The 22,528-nt window shown below is 41.3% G+C and overlaps 1 protein-coding gene across 1 annotated transcript in view; it reads left to right on the top strand.

The window, feature by feature from the left end:
* The first annotated feature begins 2,347 nt into the window (after positions 1 to 2,347).
* The window catches only part of LOC139035091 (uncharacterized), a 90,376-nt gene continuing 70,195 nt past the window's right edge, over positions 2,348 to 22,528 (top strand). The window contains exons 1-2 of the mRNA XM_070467188.1: positions 2,348 to 2,763; positions 21,589 to 22,264. Coding sequence (XP_070323289.1) covers positions 2,455 to 2,763; positions 21,589 to 22,264 — 985 coding nt within the window. The 5' untranslated portion in view covers positions 2,348 to 2,454. The remainder of the gene's footprint in view (positions 2,764 to 21,588; positions 22,265 to 22,528) is intronic.

Genomic DNA, 22,528 nt, shown 5'->3' with positions numbered 1-22,528 from the left:
AGTGGGTTGCCATTTCCTTCTCCAGGGGATCTTCCCCGACCCAGGGATGGAACCCAGACTCTTGATCTCCTGCATTGGCAGGTGGATTCTCTACCAACTGCACTACCCTGGAAGCCCAATGATGACAATGACAATGATCATACAGATAAAGGACTTAGAACAATGCTTGGCACATAGTAAGCACTTAATTAGCATTAGCCATTAGCATTATTACTATTGAAGGCTGATTCTAATGCTAATCTAACCTGCTAGATTTCAATTTTGGAATTTCATAATTCAATATTATACCTTAGGTTCCACCAGGACACCTCAAGATTCTCTATTGGAATGCAACATGTGCTCTCTGAACCCCATATTCTGTGCTTGGATTTCAGGCTAAGACTTCAAACTTCAATACTGTATTATCGGAACTTAAAGTTCCAATATCAAAGCCCAAGACTCTAATAATATTGTAAATTCCATATTCTATTCTTGTAACCCCACATTCAAGTTAGGAACCATCAGTTTCTTTCTCTGAAATTGAAATTCTGCTATTGGACCTCTAGATTTTACTCTCACAACTGAAGTTTTGTTTTATTTTTTTCCAGAGATTTTACTATTAGAACTCCAGGCTCCAGATTCAAAGTCTGAGACTCGAGTACTGAATTCCTGTAGCTGCTATTGAAATTTCAGGTTCTATTCTCTGAACCTGGGCATTCTACGGTTAGAACTCAGCTGCTACTTGGAACCCCAAAATTCTACTGCTGGAAGAATAGGGTTTCTTCTTGGAACTTGAAAATACAATTAGATTCCAAAATCACAATCAGAAATTCTACTTCTGGGGAATTCCCTAGTGGTACAGTGGTTAGGACTCAACACATTCACAGTGGTGTCCTAGGTTCAACCTCTGGTCAGGGAACTAAAATTCTGCAAGCTGTGTGCAGTGCAGCTGGAAAGAAAAAAAGAAAAAGAAATTCTACTCTGGAATTTCAATAATCTCAACCTAGGATTCTATACGGGAACACAAGTTCTAACTTGCAAATTTTAAACTTTATTTTTGACCTTTCAGTTCTATCAAAGTCTGAGATTCTAATACTGAACTCCAGGTACCAAATCTGGAATTTCAGATTTTACTATTTTACTCCAGATTTCATTCTTATGACCCCAGATTTGACTCTTGGTTTTCTAGCTTCTCTCTAGAGGATGCCATGAAATGTTTCTTGAGAATTTTCCAGGCATTCTTACTTGACTCTACACTGTCCTGAACTGTACTGTCAAATTAGAATTCCTGGGATAACAAATCCCCTGATGAATAGAGTCCTCTGGCAATGGCTACCACAACAGAGAACTAGTTTAGCCTATGGCAAAATTAAGTTAATGACACTTGCTATAGTTCCTTTTCCTTCCCCTATCTGCCATCTCATCTTTGTGGCTCTTCTTCAGGTTCCCTGGCTTAAAACTCAACATTCAAAAAACTAACATCATGGCATCCGGTCCCATCACTTCATTGCAAATAGATGGGGAAACAATGGAAACAGTGACAGACTATTTTCTTGGGCTCCAAAATCACTGCAGAGGGTGACTGCAGCCATTAATTAAAAGATGCTTGCTCCTTGGAAGAAAGCTTGATAAACCTAGACAGCATATTAAAAAGCAGAGACATTGCCAACAAAGGTCTGTCTAGTCAAAGCTATGGTTTTTCTAGTAGTCATGTATGGATGTGACAGTTTTACCATAAAGAAAGCTGAGTGCTAAAAAATTGATGCTTTTGAACTTTGGTGTTGGAGAAGACTCTTGAGAGTCCCTTGGACTGCAAGGAGATCAAACTAGTCAATCCTAAAGGAAATCAACCCTGAATATTCATTGGAAGGACTGATTCTGAAGCTGAAGCTCCAATACTTTGGCCACCTGATGTGAAGAGCTGACTTATTAGAAAAGACCCTGATGCTGGGAAAGACTGAAGGCAGGAAGACAATGGGACCTCAGAGTATGAGATGGTTGGATGGCATTACTGACTTGATGGACATGAGTTTGAGCAAGCTCTGGGAGTTGGTGATGGACAGGGAAGCCTGGCATGCTGTAGTCCATGGGGTCTTGAAGAGAAATCGGACACAACTGAATAACTGAACTGAACTTCAGGTCCCCATTGCCCTGTGCACACTCACTGCATCCATCCAGCCCACTTAGGTCAAGTGGTTTTGAAGAATGTATTTTAAACTTTTTACCCTGAAGTGCAAATGAATTAAAGTATTTAATACATTCCCCTATCCCTACCCTCCATTTAAATATTTAAAATTTAAAATCTCAACCAAAGAGATGAAGCTCCTAAAGTAATACTACACACATTTTCAAAAAAAGAGGGGCCTACAATGACATGCTGCGCAACCGAGAGAACCAGTCCATGCTGATCACCAATTTCTGGCCACGAAGACCGGGGGCACCCTCGAGGATCAGATCATCGAGGCTAACCCTGCCATGGAGGCTTTTGGCAATGCCAAGACCCTGCGCAATGACAACTCGTCCCGCTTTGGCAAGTTCATCCGCATTCACTTTGGTCCCTCTGGGAAGCTGGCATCTGCGGATATTGACAGCTATCTCCTGGAGAAGTCACGGGTGATCTTCCAGCTGCCTGGCGAGCGAGGCTACCACGTCTACTACCAGATCCTTTCGGGGAAGAAGCCAGAGCTGCAGGACATGCTGCTTCTGTCTATGAACCCCTACGACTACCACTTCTGCAGCCAGGGCGTCATCACCATGGACAATATGGATGATGGGGAGGAGCCAGTCAGGATGGCTGCTATCCAAAAGTCTACAAGCAATAAATGCTGGAGAGGGTGTGGAGAAAAGGGAACCCTCTTACACTGTTGGTGGGAATGCAAATTAGTACAGCCACTATGGAAAACAGTGTGGAGATTTCTTAAAAAGCTGGAAATAGAACTGCCATATGACCCAGCAATCCCACTTCTGGGCATACACACCAAGGAAACCAGATCTGAAAGAGCCACATGCACCCCAATGTTCATCGCAGCACTGTTTATAATAGCCAGGACATGGAAGCAACCCAGATGCCCATCAGCAGACGAATGGATGAGGAAGCTGTGGTACATATACACCATGGAATACTACTCAGCCATTAAAAAGAATTCATTTGAATCAGTTCTAATGAGATGGATGAAACTGGAGCCCATTATACAGAGCGAAGTAAGCCAGAAAGATAAAGACCATTACAGTATACTAACACATATATATGGACTTTAGAAAGATGGTAACGATAACCCTATATGCAAAACAGAAAAAGAGACGCAGATGTATGGAACAGACTTGTGGACTCTGGGAGAAGGAGAGGGTGGGATGTTTCAGGAGAACAGCATTGAAACATGTATATCTAGGGTGAAACGGATAACCAGCTCAGGTTGGGTACATGAGACAAGTGCTCGGGCCTGGTGCACTGGGAAGACCCAGAGGGATCGGGTGGAGAGGGAGGTGGGATGGGGGACTGGGATGGGGAATACATGTAAATCCATGGCTAATTCATATCAATGTATAACAAAAACTACTGTAATGATGTAAAGTAATTAGCCTCCAACTAATAAAAATTAAAAAAAATAATAATAAAATAAAAAAAAAAAAAGAGGGAGGTAATTTGGAAGGAAAATCAAGAGTCTCTGGTGGACCCTTGAACTCAACTTACCTAACTGATTGACTGGTCTTTCCAGGTGGTGTTAGAGGTAAAGAATCCTCCTGCCAATGCAGGAGACAAGTGCCAGCCCACTCCAGTACTCTTACCTGGAAAATTCCATGGACAGAGAAGCCTGGCGAGCTACAGTCCATGGGGCCACAAAGAGTCAGACATAACTTAGTGACTGTGAAATTGATTGACAATGAAAAGATTCTGGGATTTGGGAAAGCTCCCTTATTTCTCACTTCATTTTTAAAGTGGGAATTAAAAATTCATGTAGATAATATACATAAAGAAAGTGCTTTATGAACATTACCCAAGTATTAGCTGCTGTTGTCCCTTTTGTAAAGAACACTTCCTTGACTGCCTTGATAGTGACTACTGTGCCACCTGTTGGACATGGCTTGAATTACATCATTGTTTTTCTAAGTGTCACTCAACAATCACTCTAGATTTTCTTTGGTACACTTGAAGATCCTTAAGATTAAAATATGTATATATATATATTCCCTTGATTTGTTTCACTGAATTTATAATAAATGATTTAGGATTAATGAGTTCAACAAATATCTGCTGAACTTTTATCAAGTGGATAGGGCTAAGGACACAAAGAGGGAGAAGTCCTAATGCCTACCACCAAGGGAATGAGAAATATGCCAGTGTATCAGGAAAGACATCACAAAGTAGGTGATCTCCTACCTACTCTGTGCCAGGGAACTGAATCGTGGGAACTAAGAAGCGCTGATCCCACACGATTAGAACTAGCAAGCCCCTCAGAAGTTATGTTCGGTATCCTCACTGTGCAGATAAGGAAACAGACCCAGAGAGAAGCAGTGATTTGCCCAAGGATCACAATGTATTAAAAAGCAGAGACATCACTTTGCTGACAGTATAGTCCATATAGTCAAAGATCCATCTAGTCAAAACTATGGTTTTTCCAGTAGTTACATATGGATGTGTGAGTTGGACCATAAAGAAGGCTGAGCACCAAAGAATTGATGCTTTCAAATTGTAGTGTTGGGGAAGACTCTTGAGAGTCCCCTGACCACAAGGAGATCAAATTAGTCAATCCTAAAGGAAATCAGCCTTGAATATTCATTGGGAGGACTGATGCTGAAGTTCCAATTCTTTGGCCACCTGATGCAAAGAGCTGATTCATTGAAAAAGACCCTGATGTTGGGTAATAATGAAGGCAAGAGGAGAAGGAGATGACAGAGGATGAGGTGGTTGGATGGCATCACTGACTGGATGGACATGAGTTTGAGCAAACTCAGGGAGATAGTGAAGGATAAGGAAGTCTGGAATGCTGCAGTTCATGGAATTGTAAAGAGTTGGACAAGACTTAGCAACTGAACAACAACATATAGCAGTGAGGCAGACTTTAGGGACCCTGACTAACTGGGATTTGCTTCTCTTTAATTCATGATAGAATATTCTTTCCCAAAAGCATGCATTTAAGAGTAGAGATCACCTGGAGAAGGAAGGGGAGAGGGAGGAATAGGAGTCTCGACTCCTGGGGACAATCTGACCCTCTCTCCAGCTTTTCTAGGAGGTGGCTTTGTTCGGGGACTTAAGAGGCTGTTAGTGGGAAGACAATTGTTTCTGACAGGAAACTCCTAAGAGCAGAAATGAGATTTGCCTCCCTTCCTCTACTCAAAATTCCTTTACTCATATGGAATTCATTTGATATGGTATATTCCAGTATTGTTGGGCCCATCAAAGAAATAGCAGAGTCCAGTTCTGTGGAAACTGTAGGCTGGGAGTCAGACGACCTGGTTCTACCTCAACTCTGACACTATCTTTCTGGGTGATACTTGCAAGCTCCTCCTTTTCTCTGAACTTTAATTTTTAGTTTTCTCATCTGTGCAGTGGGATATTTGTACCCAACCACCTGTAAGGAGTCTTTCAAACTGCAATCATACATTTTTTTTTAATTGCTAAACATTTTAACTAATTAATTCATTTATCTTTATTGGATATAATTGCTTCACAATGTTGTGTTAGTTTCTGCTTTACAACAAAGCGAGTCGGCTATATGTATACATATATCCCCTCCGTCTTGAGAACGACACCTTTCTAGGGCTTCAATTTTTCATGTTGCCCAATAGGAAGCTCCCTACTAACTGGCATCAAGGGGTTCTGATGGCCTGGTCCTGTGCTGAGTCAAACACAGTTTTCTAGTTGACATAACCTCCTCTAACCATATCAGTTCCGTACTAGACTGATCTCTTTCATCTGGAAAAAGAAAAAGCCTTTTAGACAGGAGCTTTATCATGCTAATCACTCTGACACCAACTCTGGTTTCCTTACTCAGCATAATGAAAGTGAAAGTCGCTCAGTTGAGTCTGTCTCTCTGCAACCCCACGGACTACACAGTCCATGGAATTCTCCAGGCCAGAATACTGAAGTGGGTAACCTTTCCGTTCTCTAGGGGATCTTCCCAACCCAGGGATCAAACCCAGGTCTCCTATATTGTAGGCGGATTCTTTACCGACCGAGCGAATATGAGATGATCATTATTACACAGAGGGAAGGATGATATGGAAGCTGAACCTCTCTGAATCTCAGCTTCTTCATCTATAAAATTTTTAAAAAATCTGTAAAATACCTACATCATGCAGTTGTTTTGAGACCTAAATAAGAAAGTATGTTTAAAAAAAAAAAAAAAAGAAAGTATATTTGACAGTAACAGGCATGTATCTCAAATTCATCCATCTTGTTTGGATTTCCGAGACTCCTGTTCCCAGTTTCAAATATTGTTTCTACAATTCCAGTGCCTCTCAGCAGCCAGTGATATTTTAAACATAAGTTGGGTCATATCCCTCCCCTGGTTGAAAACTCTTCCCACTGTCCATAAGATAAAACCCCAACTCCTTATCATGAGCTACACATCCTTTGTGATCTGACGTTTGCTTCTTTCTGGTCTCACCTCTTGCCACTCACTCCTTTCTCTGGCCACTCCAGCCACACTGGCCAACTCAGGTTCCCAGGTCATTGTGCACATGGCTTCCTGGTTAACTTCTCCTGCAGGTCCCATCTTATATGCCGCTTCCTCAGTAACAGTTTCCTGGACCCTCCTGAATAACGGTTTCTCAAAGATCTTTTTGCCCCAGTTTTTCTCTCTCCTAACAATCTATTTTTTATTACAAATGACTAACTAGTAATAATCCTGTGAATATTTCTAGGCCTGTGCTGTGGTACTTTTGCACCATGGAAGACAACTCAATTGTGTGTCAGTATATTTGGGCTCCAGTCCTAAAATTTGTTTCATGAACATAAGCACCCTGTCTCTTTGAGCCTCATTTCCTCATCTATACAATAGGTTTACTAATCCCCTACCCTACTCACCATACAGGGCTATTAAGGGGCTTAAACAGGATGGTGCATGTACAAAGGCCTTGCAAATTGTAAAGGGCTGTATTTAAGAGTAAAGGTCTATTATTATTAATAATCCTCTCAAGAGAGACTCTGGGTAAATAAGATAATACTGAAGTAATATTCCAAGTGATTGAGGCCAAGGAGAGAGCTTTGGCCTTGAGGCCATGTTTGAACCTGATCCTCTCCCCTGGGGCCAGGTCTCTTGTTTAATCCCTTATTGAAGAGAGAAGCCTGAATATCTCCCCAGTCTCTTGAATGCCTCAGGGTGTAAGAAGAGAAAAGTCCAAAAATAAGACATGGCTTGTTTGCCTGCCCTATTGCTGTCTGCCAGGATAGGGAGAGGCACCTGGCTTCTTGTGTCCTGATTCTTCTCGTGCCTCCTTCCCCTAGGGGAGGTACACAGCATTATTAGGACTCTGGAGAAAAAGGGCTTTCTTATTAGCTAAACTGATGACAACTGGTTTATACACCTTTGCTGCCCACGGTCACTCTGCCATGCCAAGGAAAATATATTTTCCTGGATACCCAGGGATGTGGTGTCAAAGTGTAAAAGAACAGTACATGATTCAAAGGTTGACTATCCATTCATCCACTTGTCTGTAACCTTGGGCAGGTCCTGGGTCTCATGTCCCTAAATTGTAAAATGATAATAGATTATAGGATCATTGATGTCCTTTCTAGCCTGTGGTGTGCTGGATAAAGTCCAATTTATCTATTTTTTTCCTTGGACTGCTTGTACTTTTGCTGTTATGGTTACGAAGTGTTAGTCACTCACTCAGTAGTAGATGTAAATCTTTGTGACCTTGAATCAGGGGGTGATGTCTTAAATATACAAGGTCACAAAGATTTATATCTATGTTTGCTTCTGAGAGTTTTATAGTTTTAGGTTTTACATATAGGTCTTTGTTCCATTTTGAGTTCATTTTGTATGTGATGTGAGGGTCTGACTTCATTCCTTTTCATGTGGATATCTAGTTGTCCCAGCACCATATGTTCAAAGGCTATTCTTTTCTTGTTGAGTGGTATAGCACATTATAATTTAAAACATTCAAAACATTGAGAATTAAAGTGTTTTGTTTCTTTGTAAAAAATTATTAACAGTAATTTAAACAGCTTGCCTTCTTGTTTTATAACTTAAAATATGAGTGAGCAACTTTTTTATAAATAGAACATGGTCCTACTTCTTTCTAAGTTTGGATCCACTTTCAAAATTTCATTCTTTGTACTTTCAACATTGTAATATCTCTAAACTTCTTAAAGTGAAGTTTTTTGCCAAGGTTACTTTCTCTAAGACACCTTCAGTCTTTTCACAACCACTTCCCTCAATGCTATCAATAAGTTTCTCTGGGGACACACACATCTAGTGCCTTGCAAACGAAAGAAGTATCAGTATTTCCATGCTCAACTATTTCTTCTATGGTTCCATTTATGTTCAATTAAAGTTTCACTTTCAGTCTTATTTTTTGTTACCTTGCTTCATTTTTTTTTTTTTTCTGGTGAATTCCCTTTTTTGATTATTAATTTCTGTTTTTTGATTACTGATTTCTGTAAAATGTCTTGTAGGTTTTGTCATTAGTAAAAGAGGCAACACAATACATACTTTTTTGTCTGTGTAAGAACTAAATAACAATGGCTGTACAGTGATCAATTCCCAACACTTTGAAAGAAGTGATGTGATTGATCACAAGTCATAAAGTGCATCTGTTATTTATATAGTGATTTGTGAACCAAAGAGACAGCAGCAAAGTTTGTACTTCCTGCAATTACTTGCAGTTAATATACTGTGATAAATGAAATGTGAACTGTCCTGTTGGACTGATGTTATTTAACTAAACTGTGGGAACTAAAATTTGCACATTTCAGAACTTTGCAAAGCAAGCTGCCTGTATGGATTACTCTAACATCATGCTTATATAACTTTTCAAAATGGCCACATTTAACAACTAGCTCACAAAGTTTCTTAAAATTTAACAATTGGCTCTCATAAGCCAATAAAGTTGGCTCCACCCCATCACTGTTTTCAGCTTTTATATTCCTCAGCTCTATGAATCTAATCCTTCCTTTCCTCAGCCAAAACACATATTAACACATAGATAAGGTGTGGTGTGGTTTAGTTGCTCAGTTTCCGACTCTTTGCAACCCCATGGACTGTAGCCTGCCAGGCTCCTCTATTTGTGGAACTCTCCAGGCAAGAATACTGCAGTGGGTTGCCATTTCCTTCTCCAGGGGATCGTCCCAATGCAGGGATAGAACCTGGCTCACCTACACTGCAGGCGGATTCTTTACTGACTGAGCCACCAGGGAAACCCAACACACACATATAAATACACTTAAAACTAAGTAAAATGTCCTTTTTTCCCAACTCTGTATCCTTATAACTTCTGGATCATAGTTAAAAATCAGTGTTTGTAGGACTGAGGTGAATTCATATGAGAACACACATGTTATTCGCTCATATGCACAACTGGGGTGTAGCATGCTCAAATAAAATAAACCTTGTGAGTCATCAGGCTATAATGGATACTGACTACTTGGCTGGTCTACTCTGCTGCAAAATGTTTTTTGTTTATTTGATTTTCTGACAGTGAGAGGATACATGTACATTGAAAAGAAAAGGAAGGGGTATAAAGAAACTATTAACTCTCTTTTCTGATAGAGATAGGAAACAGTGTTTGAGGTTCAAAAGATGAGAAAAGACAAGGGAAGATAATTTACCTTGAGTGTTTACCACATACTTGGCACTTTCTTGATGACGCTTTCAACCACATACTATACAAATGAGTAAAATAAGACTCAGAGTAAGTGGCTACCTTCAGTCAAATAGCCTGAAGTCAGTGGAACTGTGATTTAAACTCAGATTTGCCAATTCCAAAGTGCAGGTTCTTTCCACTATACTATACTATCTCTGTACATGGCCAGTAGTATGGAATAGGCTGGTATGTATGCTGAAGCAGCCCTGATTGAACTGGACACCCTGAGGTAAGGCCTAGGGATTCAAAGGCCTAAATAACAATTTTCTTCTTCAGTCCAGTCCATGTTTATGTCATTAGAACCCAGGTGTCCAGTCTCTAACCCAGGATCTTTCCATTGTACATACCTGCCACGTTGCCTCACATGTAATCCTTATGAAAAACCCATAATAAACATTCCCCAATCTCAAATGTATCTCCATACTTTCTTTCTAGGACCAGAGAATGGCAGTGTGAGTCATCACAGGCAGAGGGTTAATAATTATGCTTATGGAAACACCCTCTTGTCTTGTTATTCAGTTAAATTTGACTCACAGGAAGATACTTCACTCACATTATAAATGTTTCCAGTGGTTTTCCCCTCCCTGGTGGTTGGTGCACATTCCCAATCTGAGTGTGGGAGGAGGTGTGGTGGTGCTGAAGCAACAAGGAACATTGTAGTCAGATTGACCAGACTTGGTCTGCCACTTACAGTCGCCTGGAACAAGTAACCTCAGTTTCTTAATTTGTCAACATGTTGAAACAGCAGTCACCATTTTCTTCTCTCAAGCCCACTATTTCCCCACAGTTGTCACCCAGTCTGATAGCCATAGACCGACCACCCAGTTGCCTAAGCCAGAAATCTGAGTCACCATTGACTTCTCCCTCTTTTTCACACACCAATCCAATCATGAGTTTGATCATTTTGCCTTGTGAAATCTCCATTCTCCCTACTCTACCTTAATTCACCATCGCTTTCGCCTAGATTATTGAAATAGTGAAAGTGAAAGTGAAGTCGCTCAGTCGTGTCCAACTCTTTTCGACCCGTGGACCCACCAGGCTCCGCCGTTCATGGGATTATCCAGGCAAGAAAACTCGAGTGGGTTGCCATTTCCTTCTCCAGGGGATCTTCCTGACCCAGGGATTGAACCCAGGTCTCCTGCATTGCAGGCAGATGCTTTAACCTCTGAGCTATCATATTATTGCAATAGACACTTATAAATGGCTTCCATGTCTCCAGATTTGTATCCTCTAATCTATTTTCCTTTTATTTACCTTAGTATTTATTTTGGGGATGTGCTGGGTCTTCGTTGCTGCCCACAGTCTCTCTCCAGTTGCAGCGAGCAGGGGCTACTCTCTAGTTGCGGTACACGGGCTCCTCACTGCAGCGGCTTCTCTTGTTGCAGAGCGCGGGCTCTAGGGTGCTCAAGCTCCGCAGCCGTGGTGTACGCGCTTAGCTGCCCTGTGGCACGTGGACACCTCCTGGACCAGGGATCAAGCCCGTCTCCTGCATTGGCCAGTAGATTCTTAACCACTGGACCACCAAGGAAGTCTCTAATCTATTTTCTACACAGTGTATAGAGTGATCTTCTGTAAAATCAGACCTACTAATCCCACTGACAGCTTAAAAGCTCTAATGGCTTTCCCTCACTCATAATAAATGCAGAGTCCTTGATATTGACTATAAAGCCTTTCCTGACTTTGCTTCTGCTCTGGCTGTCATCCCTCCCCACCGCTGTCCACTCTGCCTCAGACAAAACTTAGTTCTTAGTTTTTAGTTCTTAGTTCTTCAGACACACATTTTCTCTTGCCCCCAGCATGTCGCACATTCTACTCCTGCTGCCTGAAGCACACTTTCCCTAACTACCCACTTCGTGCCCCTCCACCCAGTTTACCTAGCTAAGTTCTAGCCATTATTCGTGTCTCCATTTAGGTACCATTTCCTCTAAAAAAAATCTTGCCCAATCGCCCAAAAATCTTACTAAGTTTAAGTAAGATGCCCTGATTTTTGTTCCTATATAACACACTGTGCTCACCCTTTAAAATTCTAATTGCCTATTTTCTCATCTGCCTCCACCAATAGTCTAAACTTAAGGGCAGAGATAATATCTTGTTTACCATAGAACATAGTATCTCATACATAGAAGTGTTCAATAAATATCTGATCAACTGAATGAATTAATGAATTGTTCAATGCTCTCACTGCCTAGATTCCTGGCTCTGTACCCTAGATTTTAGGATCTGTTTCTAGCCCTCATTTCTGATTTAGGTGCCCTATTCTCTTCTTGTCCCCAGGTCACTCTTAAGACTTTCAATCCTGATTATTCTTGTCAACACCCTCTGCAGTTCCATTTAGGATATTCCAAGGAGTTGGAATATCCAAGGAATTAGGATATTCCAAGGAATCCAGGGTAACTGGGCTGATCAACCCTGACCACAACTCACACTAGCCCAGAGAGACTCAGATAAAAACAACAGTTACATAAATGAGTGCCTACTATATGCCAGTCCTTGCAAATACAGCAGACATTAGCCTCATTTCATTGATGAAAAAAAATTGTCCTCTGTTCATTGTTGCTGTTCAGTCGCTAAGTTGTGTCTGACTCTTTGCCACCCATGGACTGCAGCACGCCAGGCTTCCCTGTCCTTCACTATCTCCTAGAGTTTGCTCAAACTCATGTCCATAGAGTCAGTGATGCTATCTAACCATCTCATTCTCTGCCACCCTCTTCTCCTTTTGCCTTCAATCTTTCCCAGCATCAGGGGCTTTTCCAATGAGTTGGCTTTTCACATCAGGTGGCCAAAGTATTGGAGCATCAGCTTCAACATCAATCTTTCCAATGAATATTCAGGGTTGATTTCCTTTAAGATTACTGGTTTGATCTCCTTGCAATCCGAGGGACTCTCAAGAGTCTTCTCCAGCACCACAATTAAAAATCACCAATTCTTTGGTGCTCAGCCTTCTTTTGGTCCAACTCTCTGATTTGTACATGAATACAGAAAAAGCTTTGACGATATGCACCTTTGTTGGCAAAGTAACGTCTCGGCTTTTTAATATGCTCTCTAGGTTTGTCATAGCTTTCAAGGAGCAAGTGTCTTTTAATTTTATGGCTGCAGTCACTGTCCACAGTGATTTTGGAGCCCAAGAAAATAAAACTTGTCACTGCTTCCACTTTTCCTCCGTTTACCCAGAATTTGAACCCAGATCTGTCTTGTTCCAAAGCTTTTTGTACAACAGATCATTTAAAGTGTTATTCTTTTATTGTAATCTCTTACTGTATCAGATTTGACAGAAAAATACATGTGTTCCCTAGTGGTTCAGTGGTTAAGAATCTGCCTGCCAATGCAAGAGATGTGGGTTTGATCCCTGGGTTGGGAAGATCCCCTGCAGAAGGGAATGGCAACCCACTCCAGTATTCTTGCCTGGAGAATCCCATGGACAGAGGAGCCTGGAAGGCTACAGTCCATGGGGTTGCAAAGAGATGGACATGACTGAGTACAAATGCAACATTGGTAGGGAAGACAGACACTGGTAGCACTGAGGTACAATCCTTTGGTAGGGTAATTTGGTGCTATCTTTTTTTCAAATTATTTTTTATTGATGTATAGTTGCTTTACATTGTTGTGATAGTTTCTGCTGGACAACAAGGTGAATAAGCTAAATGTACACATACATTCTCTGTTTTGGATTCCCTTCCCATTTAGGTCACCATAGAGGATTGAGTTCCCTGTGTTATACAATAGACTCTCATTAGTTTTCCATTTTATACACAGTTGTGTATATATGTCAGTTCCAATCTCCCAGTTCATCCCACTTTCCTACCCCATCCCTGTATCCATATGTCCTTTCTCTGTGTCTGTCTTTATTTCTGCTTTGCAAATAAGTTCACTTGTATCATTTGTCTAGATTCCACATGTAAGCAATATTATACAATATTTGTTTTTCTCTTTCTAACTTACTTCACTTTGTATGATAGTTTCCAGGTCCATCCATGTCTCTGTAAATTGCACAGTTTTCATGGTTGAGTAATATGTGCTATCTAATAAAACTACATGTGCATTTATCTCTTGAGCCAGAAATATCAATTCTTCTAAGAATTTCCCCTGAAGATACATCTACAACATTATAAAAACATAGATGAACAAAATTATTTGTTGTAACATTGTTTGTAATGCTAATACTGGAAACAACATAAATCCCCACATGTAGGAGAACATGCAGAATAAACTATGGGTGAATAAACTATACACATGGTTCTCAAACATTTTGGTAACAGACCCCCTTGACTCCCTTATAAATTATGGAAGACTGCAGAAATCTTTTGTCTGTGTGGATACCTGTTAATATTTATCATCTTAGAAATTAAAATGGAGAAAATAATTTAAAGAATTACTCATTTATTTAAAATAACAGTGAACTCACTATATGTTAACATAAGCAACTTATTTTCATGAAAAATAATTGTATTTTTCACAACAAAAATATATTATGAAAACTGGCATTATTTACATTTTTGTAAATTCCACCCCTGCCCCCAACCAGAGTACCCATCCCCCTGCAGTGGAAGCTCAGGGTCCTAACCACCAGACTGCCAGGGGATTTCCTTTAAATCTCTTTAAAGTCAGTCAATTAGAAGACAGCTGGATTAACATATCTACTTCTGCACTCAATCTCTTGGGATATGTTTAGTTGATGTTTGTGAAGAAAATCTGTCCTTAAAGGATACATAGTTAGAAAAGTGCGGAGTACATTAACAGTCATTTCAGGTAACAGTGTGTATTTTCTTTGATACTACTTTAAAACTTGACAAGTGGTAATTTCTTTTATATAACATATACATATATACATATACACATATACATATGTATGTATGAAAAGTGGAAGTATTAGTCGCTCAGTTGTGTCCTACTCTCCAGGGGCACATAGACTATAGCCCGTCAGGCTCCTCTGTCCCTGGAATTCTCCAGGCAAGAACATTAGAGTGGGTAGCCATTCCCTTCTCCAGGGGATCCTCCCAACCCAGCGACTGAACCTGGGTCCCCTGCATTGCAGGCAGATTCTTTATCGTCTAGTCACCAGGGAAGCCCATTCATGTGAAGAACGAAATATTTATATATACTTATATATATATATATATATATATATATATATGTATATTTTTTATTTGGTTGTACCACGTCTTAGTTGTGGCATGCAGGATCTTTTAGTTGTAGCATGTGGGATCTAGTTCCCTGATCAGGGATCAAACCTGGGCCCTCTGCATTGGGAGCCTGAAGTCTTAGCCACTGGACCACCAGCAAAGTCCCGACAAGTACTAATTTCTTAATGGTTAGCTACAATATGGAATCTGAAACCATATCAACTAACTTTTTGCATTCGTTTCCATTAAAATTTTTTGGTCTATATTACACTTTAAAGGGATATTTTACCCACATATGCATTTGTAACATCATGCATTGGTCATCTGAAAAAAAAATACTAGTACACTGAGTTATGTAGACCTTTCAAATGTTGACATATTTCATTACACAATTAAAAAAAACTCTACAACATTTGTTAATAATCACCCATCTCTTCAGAAAAGTTTGGGAAGCTGTCAAGTTTATGTTAGTAGAAAGCTTGAATTTTATCCTTGGCAACAAACACTGTTAGTTCCTTTCCTTGAAGTGACAAGCTCACTTCAGCCATTTTCTAGAAAATGACTGCCAAATTCCCAAGTCTGAATACCAGAGTTAATCTGTTCTTTAAAATAAAAATGAGGTTCAAGTAAAAGCGGAGTGGGTGTGTTTGTGTGTTCTCTAGCTCTACTTACTGAGAGAGCCTAGAAGCAATGGCATCATAGTGGCAGTGAGCATACCTACCACCTAGATTCTTAATTTCTAAATACCTTCCTTCACTAAATAGAACTAAGGTTTTTAGAGGAAATGGGTGTTTCCAGGGCTGGGACTAGGAAAGCCCACGGCCAGACTGGGTTATAGTGCCAGAAAGTAAAGTAAATGCTTAGAAGACGATGGAAAGATGATAAACGAACACAGAAGCCAACCAAATCTGAAATAATTTTTCCATCAAAATAAACAGTGAAGGTAATGATTATAAAATTCAGAGTAAAATAAAAATTGATGAGCTTATTCTGATATAAACCAACAATTTGATTGATAAATGGGGGAGAAGCAAAAAGCTTGCCCATACTGTAAATATGCAAATTAAAAAAATGTACTGGGAATGAAAATGATGGAATTAGAAATTTGGCAACGATTAAATTAATAACTGTTTCAAGCAAGAGTTATCAACACATCTTAAAATTTGTAATCTCTCTAAAAGATATTTATTAATTACAAAGAACAAAATAGTTACTGACGCTGGATAAACCTGGAAGATACCATCTTAATCAATCAAGTGATCATCAGTAGTCATCAGTTCAGTTGCTCAGTTGTGTCTGATGACTATTTGCGACCCCATGGACTGCAGCATGCCAGGCTTCCCTGTCCATCACCAACTCCCAAGCTTGCTCAAACTCATGGCCATCAAGTCTGTGATGCCATCCAACCATCTCACTCTCTGAGGTTCCCTTCTCCTCCTGCCTTCAATCTTTCCCAGCATCAGTCTTTCCCAGTGAGTCAGTTCTTTGCATCAGGAGGCCAAAGTATTGGAGCTTCAGCTTCAGCATCAGTCCTTCCAATGAATATTCAGGACTGATTTCCTTTAGGATTGACTGGTTTGATCGCCTTGCTTTCCAAGGGACTCTCAAGAGTCTTCTCTAACATCACAATTCAAAAGCATCAATTCTTTGGCGCTCAGCTTTCTTTATGGTCCAACTCTCACATCCATACATGACTACTGGCAACACCATAGCTTTAACTAGATGGATGTTTGTCAGCAAAGTAATGTCCCTGCTTTTTAATATGCTCTCCAGTTTGGTCATAGCTTTTCTTCCAAGGAGTAAGCATCTTTTAATTGCATGGCTGAAGTCATTCTCTGCAGTGATTTTGGAGCCCAAGAAAATAAAGTCTGTAACTGTTTCCATTATTTCCCCATCTATTTGTCATGAAGTGATGGGACCAGATGCCATGATCTTTGTTTATTGAATGTTGAGTTTTAAGCCAGCGTTTTCACTCTTTCACTTTATAAGGGTGGTGTCATATGCGTATCTGAGGTTATTGATATTTCTCCCTGCAATCTTGATTCCAGCTTGTGCTTCATTCAGCCTAGCATTTCGCATGGTGTACTCTGCATATAAGTTAAATAAGCAGGGTGACAATATAGTCTTGACGTACTCCTTTCCCAGTTTTGAACCAGCCTCTTGTTCCATGTCTAGTTCTCACTGTTGCTTCTTGACCTGCATATAGATTTCTTAGGAGGGAAAGGTAGTAAGTGAACAAAACTGCTATTACTACCAGTGATGGGATGTACAGTTAGCATATGACTTCTGACATGATGCATTGAGAAGGACACAACATCAGTTCTATAGTACTCCTGCCAAAAATGCATAATCTGAATCTAATCAAGAAGAAATAGCAAGCTAAAATTGAGGGATACTTTACAAAATAAATCGCATATATTCTGTAAAAATGTCAAGGTCATAAAAAACAAAGACTGATAAATAGTTCCAGATGAAAGAATATTAAAAAAATTTGACACTAATTATAATGTGTGATCCTGTACTGAATCCTGGGCCAGAAAAAAAGTATTTTATTTTTCTATAAAGAATACTAGTGGGACAACTGGCAAAATTTGAATAGAGTCATAGATTAAGTCACAGTGTTGTATCAATATTTTCTGATTTTGATAATTGTATTGTGATATCTGTACTATTTTGGGGAAATACACTTAAAATATTTAGGAATAAATGGATCAGAAAATAATTATAATACTTACTTTAAATATATTTATATCCATCTTTCTGTAGAATATGAGAATTGAAGTCCTGGGTTTGATCCCTGGATTGAGAAGATACCCTGGCGGAAGGCATAGCAACCCACTCCAGTATTCTTGCCTGGAGAATCCCATGGAGAGAGAAGCCTGGCAGGCCACAGTCCATAGGGTAGCAAAGAGCCAGACATGACTAAATCAACTTAGAACCCATGCACAATAAAATATATAGAACCAAAACCCAAGGCAGGGACTTGTGGTTCAGTGGTTAAGATTACATGCTCCCAATGCAGGGGGCCAGGGTTCAATACCTGGTTAGGAAATTAGATCCCACATGCTGCCCCTAAAAGACCCCGTATGCTACTAGGGCTTCCCAGATGGCCTTAGTGGTAAAGAACCTGCCTGCTAATGAAGGAGCCATAAGAGACCTGGGTTCGATTCCTGGGTTGGGAAGACCCCCTGAAGGAGGGCATGGCAACCCACTCCAGTATTCTTGCCTGGAGTATCCCCATGGACAGAGGAGCCTGGCGGGGTACAGTCCATGGGGTCGCAAAGAGTCGGACACGACTGACCAACAAAGCATAGCACAGCACAAGGGTGAAAGATATATGGGATCTTTTTTGGTAGTATTTTTGCAACTTTTCTTTAAACATAAAATTATTTCAAAACAAAAAGTTAAAAAAAATCTCACAAACATACATTTTGTATTACTTCTTCTAAATACTATATGTTTCAGAAATATATAGAAAAATGATTGGCATCATCAATGGTCTTTTTTTAACACTTTATTTGATATTGAATCATAAGCAGTATTAAATGTCTTTTAAAACTCTTCAAAAATGCAATTAGTAGATGCATGATATTTGTATTGAGATACTGTAATTCATTTAAGGTTTTCCTTACATTTTCGTGTCATAAACCTACAGTAAAATCTATACTAAATATCTTTTTGCACATATCTTTCTTCACATATTTGATTACTTCCTTAATGTACTTATTCGGAAAGTGGGAACTGCTTTGCTCCTTTTGAAATGACCCAAGTGACATAACCCAAATGTTCCCAATTTTCTCTTTTGTGTTGCTTTACTGACCTGACTTCTGGTTTCTTCTAGGGCTCTCCTGTTTGGTAACAAGTAACTCTGAATTTTGGGTTGAACCCTGGACAGAGAAGCCTGGTGTGCTGCAGTTCTTGGGATCACAGAGTCAGACATGACTGGACAGAACAATATCCCCTGAGATGTACTCTGTGCTGACTGGTTGTGGGAACACAGAAATGAATGAAACATTCACAATCTGATAGGGAAAACATACAAGCAGACAGATATTGACAGTGTAGTAATGAGTACTTATAAATTGGAAAGCACAACGATTATCAAAAACACGGAAGAGATTTTGTGCTCTTTAAACAGACATTTATACAGTAATACTCCTGTACACAAATGTAATATTAATTCCTCCTTCTTCCTTCCCTTCTTTCTTTGTATTCAGTGCATCTACAGAAGTGGAAATGGAGATAAGGAGAGAAAGTCAATGATTAAGTAACAGATAGAGGGACGTCCCCCGTGGTTCAGTGCAGAGGGTGTGGGTTTGATCCTTGCTCAGGGAACGAAGATTCCTCATGCCACATGGTGAAAAAATTAAAGTTAAAAAGAAAAAGAAGCATAATTTATCATGTGTAGTGACCAATTGTCCAGGACAGAGACACAAAAGTTAATGACGATTCCTATGCCATTCACCAAGCCAGAAAATGAGTATCTTTTTGTTCTGAATTTTCTTTTCTCAGCCTATAATTGACAAATAAAAGGACTGAATTTTAAAGAACAAATTTTAAGGAGCAAAGAAAATTTTGTTTGGGGCGCTATACTTTAAACTCACTTGAAGAAACCATTCTTAGAAATATGGGCTTTCTATAGGATGTATGTGGTATAAAAGCAAAAGTGTGTTTACCAGGCTGGGAATAAGGAGGTATTTTACTGTTATTGGATAGGAGTGGGAATCAGTGAAAAAACTGAGGGTAGGGTAACCAAATCAATTGACAGCAGGTCAATGTAGATTAAAATGAAAGAGATTTACAGTAGAGAAGAGAACAGATGAAAGACATTTCAGAAGCAGAGAGCAGATTGGGTAGGAAGCACTGAAACCATGGAATAAAAGTGTAGATGAAAGGATTAAAAATGGACTACTATAATCAGAGAAATGGTAGTGACGATCAAGGCAGCCTCTTTGAGCAACATAATTTGAATAGAAGGGGAGAAAGTGTGAAGCAAGAGGAAATTGGTCCTGGGAACAAATGAATCATCTTCACGTAGTAGCTACACCCTGTGTAGCATGATTATTCATAAACAAATGCAGATTTCCTGCTGGTGGTAGTGAACTAGGCTTGAAAAGCACAGTGCTAATGTTAGGTTGCCAAACTAATCTTAATCAAAGAGCCCGTTTCTCTAGATTGAAAAGTTTTAGCAACTGTCGTAGCCTTACAGCATTTTCAGAATATTGCAGAAAAGACTGTTAGAGCATCAGATGATGCTTGAAGAAGGAATTTCGGGGTCTACTTCCAACTTTTCCTTACACTGGATGTATTTCACATGTAAAATGGTGGTAGTGTAGTACTTAATTCGTAGAGCTGCTGTGAGAATGAATCACACTTTCCTTCTGAGCCCCAGTTTCTCTTGTTATAAAAAGGGGATAGTGACTTTTTTGCAATGTGACTCAGAAGTAGGTGGCAAAGGCACATGCTGGAACAGCTTTCATTGATTGGAAGAGAGCTGTTAGGTTATATTTTCTCTGAGGTGGCTGCTCAATTATTATTTGAAAGTTCCCAGAGACCTTATATAATTTTCTCATTAAGATTTATTATTCTTAGGACATAACCTAAGGTAAGGTGAGACTGCCTTATAATTCTTTTTTCATACAGAAAAATATACTGGTTTTATGCTGATATCTGCCATGCAACAGAACATCATAGGATCCAGTATACTGGCTCTATTAGCCTTCTGTGGAGGGATGTTATATAAGTTCAACAGTGAAATTTAGGGAGATTTTACACAGTCCAAGAATGTTGCACCTTTTTTTTTATACACCCAAGAAAGACTGCAAAGGTGTTTTGGAACCAATCATAGTAGGAACTAACATTTATTGAGTATCTTTCATGGGCTAGTTCCTGTACATAAATTCTGTCTAATCTTCACAACAACCAGCAAGGTAGGCATCAGAAAACCAAGTTTCTGAAACATTATATAATTCGTCCAGGGTCATAAAGTTACACGTGACAGAACTGCAATGGGCAGGATCAGGACCTGTCTGCCATCAAAGTCCCTACTTGTTCCACTATACCACTTTATGACAAAATGATCTATTTGGAAAAATTGGGGACCAGAGGATTTAAAGAATTTCTCAGTTTCCCTATTTTCCCTCTGGTAGTTTTTTCGTTTGTTTTGTTTTTGGTTCTGATGTTTGCACCCTAGACTTTGAGTGGGATCGAATGTGAGGTGTCTGCAAACAGAACAATTCCACAGCCCTTCCACAGTCCTGGCTGTGTAACAATTTCCTTCCTACAAAACTTCACCTGGGATTTGGCAGGGGTTGCGGGAGGAAGAGTAGAGACGGAGGCGGGGGAGTAGGTTAGTTAGAATAGATGGATAATTCTTCTCTTACCTGTAAGTTACTTATGAATTTCCAGACAACTCATTGGTTAACTCTTCTCTTGCTCTGGATATTATTGTTTTTCTATTGTGGGGGAGGTTGGGGGTTAAGGGTTTGGAATCTGAAGGAAATTCCTCAGATGATCTGCCACTAGATCCAAAATAAATTAAGGTCAAAGACAATTCCTTCGTCTGTTTTGGGAGAGGACTGGGTGGGGGTGGGGTGGTGGGGGGGGGAGGGAGGTTGATTCTGGGTCACTTCTTATATCCAGACACACTGAAGGGATTAGGAGGGATCCCCCTTGAATCAAGAGAGATGAAAACGAGAAGACCGCCTCACATTCCCGCTCTCAGGTGAAGGTCCGAGTGCCAGGATTGTTCACGTACCTTCTGGAGAGAAGGGAAAGGTGCAAAGATGCTCAGGGCCTGAAGATTGGGAAGTGGGGAGAGGACGCATCAAGCTCGGTGGGGACCGAGGGGCTTCCGGGTCCCGGGAGGCGTCTTCGGGGGGCGGGCCGGGGACCCGAGGGCGGCGCAGGGAGCACCCGGCCCCCGCCAACCTCAGGCCGCGCTCCCTCGCGTTCCCTACCGCTCGTGCCCGGGCGGCCGCCGCAGTCCCGGCGCCGTAGCCGGGCGTGGGGTCCAGGGGGCGCTGTGGCCCAGCGGCGCCGGCGGCAGGAGCGGCCACGGCGACGCTGGAGGCTTCGCGGAGGATCCCCGCCTGCAGCACCTCGGTCGTCCCGCCGCAGCCTTGCGCCCCCGGCCCGGCTCGGCGGCGCTCCTGCGGGATCCGCGTGGCTGCGGAGGCCGGGGAGCCCGATGCGGTCTGGCGGGCGCCGGGCCTCAGCAACAGCGGCGACCGCAGCCCCTGTAGGAGTGGGAGGCTTCGCGGCGGCGCCTGGGGCCGGGCCGGTGCCCTCCGGAGGAGGCTGTCGGCTCAGGGACTACCCCCCCGGCCATGCTGAGGCGGCAGCGGCCGCTGCTCGAGGTGAGTGTGGTGCGGCGCGGTCCCCGGCTCGCTGGCCTTCGGCCGCCCAGGAGGGCCCTGGCGGCAAGTCCTCGGGCCGGGCGGACGGGGCGTCCGGTCGCGGCGGCCGCCTCCCCACCCCGCGGCTGGTGGGGGGGCGGGCGGCTCAGCCCTTCCTCCTCGCGTCCCCCGAGAAGCTGGAGGCGCGTGGGGGGCGACTAGGCCCCGCGACGCCGGGAAGCCCTCGCTCCGGCCTGGGCAGCGGGGCGGCCGGGTGTGTGGAGC

Source organism: Odocoileus virginianus, chromosome 5, assembly GCF_023699985.2.
Source record: "Odocoileus virginianus isolate 20LAN1187 ecotype Illinois chromosome 5, Ovbor_1.2, whole genome shotgun sequence".
NCBI lineage: Eukaryota > Metazoa > Chordata > Mammalia > Artiodactyla > Cervidae > Odocoileus > Odocoileus virginianus.
Note: the sequence above shows the minus strand (reverse complement) of the source record. Positions and strands in the feature narration are given on the sequence as shown.